Source organism: Ahaetulla prasina, chromosome 4 (genome assembly GCF_028640845.1).
Source record: "Ahaetulla prasina isolate Xishuangbanna chromosome 4, ASM2864084v1, whole genome shotgun sequence".
NCBI lineage: Eukaryota > Metazoa > Chordata > Lepidosauria > Squamata > Colubridae > Ahaetulla > Ahaetulla prasina.
In genome coordinates, this window is record NC_080542.1 from 79,261,662 (window position 1) to 79,270,459 (window position 8,798).

Genomic DNA, 8,798 nt, shown 5'->3' on the forward strand with positions numbered 1-8,798 from the left:
CTGCTTGGAATATCAATCAATATATTCAATATATTAGGAATATATTATTCAATATATTGAAAGAACAATTAAAACTTTCTGAAGATAGGCAAAAAGAGATGATGGAAAATTTTAATGCAAAAATAAGAGAAGATATTATGATGGCTGTTCAAGGTTTGAGTAAAAAAATTGAGGGATTGGAAGAAGAGATGCAACAGATCTCTCAGTCAAATAAGCATTTACAAGACAAAATGCAAGGTGTTCAGAAAAAAGTGGATCAAAATGAAGATCAGGTTGTGATATTACAATATAAACTTATGGAAGGAGCTCTTAGAATTCGTGGTATGCAAGAAGAGCGTGGAGAAGACTTAAGAAAAATTATATCAGAAGCATTGGCTGAATTTATTGAAGTGGACCCCCAAGAGGTAGCTTACCAAATTGATAAAATATATAGAGTTAATTCTTGGATTGCAAGACGGAGAAAGCTTCCTCGGGACATTGTGGTTTATTTTGTGAAAAGGACTATGAGAAATCAAATTCTGCAAGTTTCATATCAGACAACTTTAAAAATTGGAGAACAGGAGTTGAAGGTGTTGAAAGAGATTCCTTCAAAGATGTTAAGAGACAGGAAGGAATTTGCTTTTTTTACACAAGAACTTAAAAAACATCAGATTCAATTCAGATGGGAGGTGCCAGTTGGACTGACACTATTCTATCAAGGAAGGAGATATAGAATTGACACTGTTTTAAAGGCAAAGGATTTTCTTTCTACAGTTTTGAAAGTCGAAATAGAAGTGATAGAAAACTTCAAGAGACTCAAGAAGGCGTGGTGATCCAAGAGCCTTTATTGCTGCCAGTATTAGAGGAACCACAAGAGCAAAGGGTGACAAGAGGAGCCCTTAAGCGTAAAGAAGAGCAACAGTCTCAAAGTAAAAGTCAGGATCCCATTATGGAAGCTGTGGGAGGAGCTAGACGGAAGATACGGAGGAGGAGCTTCCGTTGTCTGCTTCAAAGCTTCAGGAGGCCAGTAATGGCAAATAGAATCTTGTCATGGAATGTTAATGGCTTGAATTCAGCTCAGAAAAGAAGGAAAATATTTCACTACTTGAAACAATTTAAAAATGATGTGATTTGTTTGCAAGAGACACATATAAAATTATCAGACCAAAAATATTTAATTAATTCAAAATTGGGTAACCATTTTGTTGCATCAGCTTTGGAAAAGAAGCATGGAATTGTTGTATATATCAGGAAGGATATACCAGCTAAGTTAATTGAGGCAGATATTCAAGGAAGATTTATTGCTATTGAACTGGTGATAGATGCAAAAAAGACTTTGTTGATAGGTATTTATGCACCTAATCAGCAACAAGAAAAGTTTTACAAAATGTTACATGAGAGGTTGACCCTCTGGGATTATAGTTCGTTTATTTTATTAGGAGACTGGAATGGAGTAATTGATACAAGAAGGATAAGAGAACCTCCTCCAAGAAGATACCTATACATGCAAAATTACCAAAATCCTTTTTGAAATGATGGAAGACTTTGAGTTTAGAGATATATGGAGGTTACGGAATCCAGATGAGAGAGATTTTACTTTTTTCTGATAGGCATCAATCTTTTTCACGCATTGATTTTATTTTAATTTCTAATGACTTGCTTTCTAGGGTGAAGAAAACGAAGATATTTCCGAGGTGTTTAACTGACCATAGCCCAGTATGGATGGAATTATTACAAGGGAAAAAAGGTGGTAGAACATGGAGGTTGAATGAAAATCTGTTTAGATATGAGGATAATGTAACTTATTGTAAGAAACAGTTAAAAGAATTTTTTGATTTTAATATGTACAAAGGGACACCTATAGGAACTGTGTGGGAAGCGAGCAAAGCGTTTATTAGAGGATATTGATTTTATTTGGACAACAGGCAAAGGAATAATAAACAAAGGCAGCGTAGATATTTGGAAGAAGAAATTCAAGGAAGCAACAGTTATTAATTCAAAACCCACAAGATCATAAACTTAAAGAGGCTATAAAAATATTACAGAGTCAATTTAATATGTTAATGGCAGATCAGGTGGCAACGAATATACAATATGCTAAACATAATACCTTTTGTAATGCAAATAAACCTGGGAGATGGTTCGCATATAATTTAAGGAAGAAACAGAAAGCACGTGTCATACAAAAATAGAATATAAAGGTAAAGAGATATCAACAGGATAAAATTAAAAGGCATTCTCAGAATTTTATACTGCACTATATGCAAAAGACAAGATATTGGATAGGGACATTTATGATTATTTGAAAGATTATAAGGTTAATATTCTAACATTAGAACAGAGGGAGGAGCTGAATCGGCCGATAGCTACTGGAGAAATAGTGGAGGCAATTAAACAATTAAAATGGGAAAACCCTGGTACAGATGGTCTTACAGCAACTTATTATAAAAACACAGGATGAAATATTAGGCCCACTTAAAGAATTATTTAATCAGATACAATTAGGGTGGGAATACCCCGTCATGGAAAACATCTTTTATTTCACTGATACCGAAGAGGAGCAAGACTGCTCTAAACCTGGTAACTACAGGCCGATTTCACTTTTAAATAATGATTATAAGATTTTGTAAAATAATAGCAAATAGATTAATGTTAGTTTTACAACAAAGCATTCATACTGATCAATCTGGTTTTATAAAAGGGAGGCAGATGAGGAATAATGTTAGACAGTTTATTAATATATTGGAATATTTGGAAAAGAAGAATACTTCACTTATTTTTTTGGATGCAGAGAAAGCCTTTGATCGATTGCATTGGGATTTTTTATTTAAATTAATAGAAAATGCAATTTGGAGACTGTTTTATTAGAATAATTAAAGCGATTTATGGAGAGCAAACAGCACAGATTATAGTAAATGGTAGTTTGACAGAAGTTATTAAGATTGCGAAAGGAACAAGACAGGGATGTCCCTTATCACCATTATTGTTTGTTTTGACTCTGGAACCATTATTAGATAAAATACGAGAATTAATGAAAATAGAGGAATTAAGATTAGACAATATGAGTACAAAGTTAGAGCTTTTGCAGATGATGTAGTGGTTACGTTAACGAATCCTATAAATTCAAGTAGATTTTTGTTGGAAGTAATTGATAAATATGGAAAGGTATCAGGATTTAAAATAAATCAGAATAAAACAAAAGTGATAATTAAAAATATGTCTATACAACAGAAACAAAAACTAGAGGAAATGACAGGATTTGAGGTAGTAAAAAAGGTTAAATATTTAGGGGTCTATATTAGCTCATCGAACAAGAAACTTTATAAGAATAATTATGACTTGCTATGGCAAAAAGTTCAGAATGATATGAGTGGCTGGAAGAAATTGCAGTTATCCCTATTGGGAAGGATTGCGGCTATTAAAATGAATGTGTTACCTAGATTTTTGTTTCTGTTCCAGATGATACCTATAATTAAAAAGGATAAAAATTTGGAAGATTGGCAGAGTGGGATTAATAAATTTATATGGCAGGGTAAAAAGGCGAGGGTTAAAATGAAAATAATACAGGACTCACGGGAAAGAGGTGGTTTAAGAATGCCTAACTTTAAACTATATTATGAAGCAGTAACCCTTTCAGTAATAAGTGACTGGTTTAACTTAACAGAGGAAAGAATTTTGAATATAGAAGGTTATGACTTGTTATATGGATGGCATGCGTACTTATTTTATGGGAAAAAAGTGGATAGGGCTTTTAAGAATCATGTGTTGAGAAGTGCTCTTTATGGTCTGGAAAAAATATTCCTATAAATTAGATTACAAGATTCCTATATGGGTGAGCCCTAGACATGCAATAGAGAATATAAATATAGAACAGAAACAGGAAATGATTACATATAAAGAACTTTTGTATGCTGAAGGAGGTAGATTGCAATTAAAATCATTACAGGTATTAAATGAAGAAGGGAGGAATTATACTTGGTTTCAATATGGGCAAATAAGTGCTAGATGGAAAGAAGATCAAAAAATTGGTATAATGCAAAGGGAGGAAAATTTAATAAAGCAAATTAGAAATCAGACCCAGGAGCATATAGAGATTGTATAATGTGTTGCTTGAAATAGATTCGGAAAAGGATTTGGTAAAGGATTGTATGATAAAATGGGCACAGAATATTCAGGAACCAATAATGTTGGAAACATGGGAGAAAATCTGGGTTAGAAATGTTAAGTTTACACAAGCACAGAATTTAAGGGAAAATTTTTATAAGATGTTTTATAGATGGCACTTAGATCCCAAAAAATTATCATGTATGTATCCTAATATCCAAGCGAAATGTTGGAGGTGTGACTGTGATGACGCTACGTATTTTCATATTTGGTGGACTTGCAAGAAAATTAAGGTCTTTTGGATAAGAATCTGGTGGATTATTCAAAATGTACTGAAGAAGAAGATAAAGTTCCTGCCACAATTTTTCCTTTTGGGAATTATAACGGATTGTACAGGGATTGAGACTAAATTGATTCTGAACTTAATAACAGCAGCAAGACTGTTGATTGGACAATACTGGAAGAAAGAAGAGATACCTACAATAGAAGAATGGATATTGAAAGTTATTAATTTGGCTGAGATGGCTAAAATCTCAGCGTTTTTAAAAGACAATACGCAGGAAAGATATTTAATTGAATGGAAAAAATGGATTGATTATCTACAAAACAGATATCAGATTAAGAAATATCAGATTGCCTTTGAATAATTAGAAAGTTATTTTATGTAATGGGGAGGGGGTTGGGAGACGAAAAGCTTTGGATGTGGTTATTTGGATTGGAAGGGAAAATTTTATTCTATGTTTGGTTTATGTATAACTTTACCTTGTGATTGACCCGGGAAGCCGGGGGGGTGGGGGAGGGAGGGGGGTGTTTTTTGTTTTTTTTTGGGAGGGAGGGGGAAAAAAGGGGGAAAAATGTTTTTGTTTTTTTAAAACTCTTTCAATAAAAAAAAAAAAATTTTTTTAGCCTTAAGATAGATGTAAATATTCCAAAAATATTCTTTAAGCAGAAATACAAATGTCAAAAACAATAAAAATCTGCACCTTATCATTATCTGATAATACGTATAGATACAAGGAAGTTTTATGAGAAAATTTGATATATGATAAAGAAATGGGCATATTTAAAGTTCCTTTTATATCAATTACCATATTTTTCGCAGTGATGCACTGGAGTATAAGACGCACTGGAGTATAAGACGCACCTTAGTTTTTGGGGATGAAAATAAGAAAAAAGCTGATTGGCGGTTGGTTGTGAGCTCTGTGCCTTGTTTTTTTTTTTTTTCTGCCTCTGAAACTTCTGGAACTGTGTTTCAGAAAAAACTTTTTTTCTGCCTCTGAAACAGAGCTTCAGAAAAAAAGCCTCCGAAGGCTTTTTTTCCAAAAAAAAAAAAACCTCTCTGAAACTTAGTTCCTGAACCTCTGAAACCTCCGTTTGAGAGGATGGATGGGGCTACATTTGGAGTATAAGATGCACCCAGATTTTCACCCTCTTTTTCAGGGGGAAAAGGTGTGTCTTATACTCTGAAAAATACGAAAAATGTTATATTTTTATTTTATTATTATAACCAGAATTGGATGTACAGTCTTTGTTTTTAATTAATTAGACTATTCTTAATATTTGTTGCGTTAAGTACATATTGAAATTTTCTTGGGAAACTAATATATTCCAAAACTGTGTTTGATATATATCCTTGTGATCCAAAAGAGTATTGTCACGCTGTATAATAGATGCCTGTCCAAGGATGTCTTCACGACCTCACTTAATTAGAAAAGTATGACTTAAAAGTGTGGAATTCATTCAAAAGCAACTTTTTATTCCAATAATATATTTTCCAATATAAAAAATATACAATATACAAAAGACTGCTCTTACACAATATACTGCATTTTAAAACAATATTTAAAAGTTTTAATATATTACCTGGTTTTCAGAAAATGGAAATTTTGGTTCTATGGAACACAGTTGATCATAGTATCTGAAATAAACAAATACCACTGTAAGTGTATATGTTGTTGCAAATGTACCAGATGTTTGTAAATATACCACAAACCCAGAAATGAGATGGCTCTCTATCTCTATATGAACATATAGTTTGACTTTCCTTTCCTCTCCCCACCTCTCTCTCTCTCTCTCTCTGTGTGTGTATGTATGTATATACACATATACATATACATGTATATGTATATATATATATATATACATATTTGTTTTCTGAGGTTTTCGCGGGTGTTTGTATGTAGGTCTTTGGTTATTCAGGTTTTCTCCCGTGTAAAATTGGAAGTGTCTTGGCGACGTTTCGACGAAGTCTCATTCGTCATCTTCAGGCTTCAGCTTCGTGAACACATTGCTCCCAGAAGCACAAAGCTGAAGCCTGAAGATGACGAATGAGACTTCGTCGAAACGTCGCCAAGACACTTCCAATTTTACGCGGGAGAAAACCCGAATAACCAAAGACCTACATATATACATATACATATACATATATATATATATATATATATATATGTATACATATATACATATATACACATATATATACATATATACATACATCATGGTTTGAACAGTTCAATAATTATTTTTTTCCACACTGAACCTCTTGCATTTTGTTAATTTTTTTTTAAATATTTTTTTTAAAAAATGAAGCTTGATTTGTAATGTGCAACCAGTTTATCCACCAAGGGAGAAAGAGAAAGAAAGAGATGAAACTTATCCATGATTATATGGAATACAACCAGGAAGTGCTACTACAGAAATTATTTCACTTTTTTGGCTGTAACATAAAGGCAATATAAGGCATAAAAGCTCTTCTTGTCCACATCTGAGGATTACAATGTGGATGTCAAGTTACAAGAAGTAAATATATTACACATACTATACAATTGCAGAAACATTATACTTGGCCTCCTTGTAAAATCATCATCCAGGAAACTAACATTTGCCAAATTAAAGACAATTCAAGAAATTGGAGTAACAATTTCAAAAACAGATTTAATTTCTGGTTCATTAAATATACCATGTAATTCTATAAACTACATGTCCTGTGAATGCTTTCAAACAAGATAAACTAATAAATGGAACTACAATCTAAAATTTCACAGAACAGCCATTAAAGATAAAGGAAATTTGCACATATGGAAAACACATATGTGCAAATTTCTTTATGATATAAATATCATAAAGAAATCTACAATCGCATAAATTTCCAGCTCAGTTTCCCTACATTGTAGTATAAGAGGGCCACTCCAGTTCTCTATTCATCTTTAAGTCTTTTGGCGAACTCATATATCCTTCAACAAATTTATGTACATAATCCAACTGCGAAGAATCAAGAATGAACTGGTTCCCGGAATGCCCAATATATGTGTGGGGAGAAGGGGGCGGGAGAAGGTTGTGTCCATGTCACAAAATAAACAGGAGGAAGAAAACATAACCTAGAAGAAGGGGGGGGGTGTCACGCTGCCAGCATCTGCCTCTACTGCCCTAAGGATCGCCAAAGCACCAGGAATGAGCTCGTCTCTTTTATTCAAGATGTCCAGTGAAGACGCTCAAGGATGGCAGGTAGAGCGTCGGCTCCTTTATATTAACTCTCAGTCTACTAATCCACACTCAACTACACAAAACCGATGTAATTCTCGTTGTTGTCATTTTTCTTTTTAAAGGCAGATAAGAGGGCTGTTTGGAAAACATCCAAGCCATCACCTCTACATTCACCCACCCACTGGTAGCGTGATGGTCAGTTCTTCGCCGCCAGCTGGCTCGGTTTACTTGCTTGCAACTCAGCAGGCAAGGGTGCGGCCCACGCGCAGCCTCATTGCGGGCTTGCCAGCGCGCGCGCCCTCCCCCTCCCGTCATCCGCGTGCCTCACCTAAGGAGGGTCTCCAGCGAGCTCTCGTGCTTGTCGAGCGAGCGCCCGAGCGCGATCTTGCGCAGCTTACTGAGTTCTTCGGCGGCTCGGCAATGTTCGGCCTGAGATTCTCCACCCGGGTAGGTCTGCTGGATGAACTTGCAGAGAGGCTTTGCCAAGTCTACCTCCGATGTTTTCTTTAGTTGCACGGTAATGAATGACGCCATCTTCTTCGTTCACTTCTCGTTCCCACCCCCCACTATTTATTTTCTACCTCGATTCGACGCTGCACCAGATACTGCCTAACCGTTGTCCGCAACTCACTTCCTGATTCTACGTAAAAGTTCCGAGTCTCTATGGTACTCTCGGATCATCTACGTCATGCTCACGCGCCCGCAGTCGCAGTGACCTGGCTCCGCCTATTCTGAAGGTTTTTACCGTAGCTCCACCCAGTCTCCTTTTACTTATTTCTCCGGATTTGCCCAGTATTTCGAAATGTTTCACTTTGTGAAACTTCCTGGTACTTATAAATGCAAGGAGGTGTAGGAAGCAGATAAAGGAAAGATGTTTCTCTTGCAAATAACGCTGTTGGTGACCTATTTCATATAATCTGTAAAGCCGAGGAAAGTTTGCGAATAGAATAGAATAGAATAGAATAGAATTTTTATTGGCCAAGTGTGATTGGACACACAAGGAATTTGTTTTGGTGCATATGCTCTCAGTGTACATAAAAGAAAATATACGTTCATCAAGGTACAACATTTACAACACAAATGATGGTCAATATATCAATATAAATCATAAGGATTGCCAGCAACAAAGTTACAGTCATAAGTGGAAAGAGATTGGTGATGGGGACAATGAGAAGATTAATAGTAGTGCAGATTTAGTAAATAGTTTGACAGTGTTGAGGGAATTATTTGTT

The 8,798-nt window shown here is 35.0% G+C and overlaps 1 protein-coding gene across 3 annotated transcripts in view; it reads right to left on the reverse strand.

The window, feature by feature from the left end:
* The window catches only part of PDCD6IP (programmed cell death 6 interacting protein), a 77,118-nt gene extending 68,883 nt beyond the window's left edge, over window positions 1-8,235 (reverse strand). For 2 of the 3 annotated variants that reach the window (XM_058184365.1, XM_058184364.1), the window contains exons 1-2: window positions 7,895-8,233; window positions 5,947-6,001 (exon numbers count right to left, since the gene is read on the reverse strand). In XM_058184365.1, the coding sequence (XP_058040348.1) occupies window positions 5,947-6,001; window positions 7,895-8,100 (261 nt within the window). In that variant the 5' untranslated portion in view covers window positions 8,101-8,233. Of the gene's footprint in view, window positions 1-5,946; window positions 6,002-7,894 lie in introns of all 3 variants that reach the window. The other variant, XM_058184366.1, reaches the window with a different exon arrangement.
* Between the last annotated feature and the right edge of the window lie 563 nt (window positions 8,236-8,798).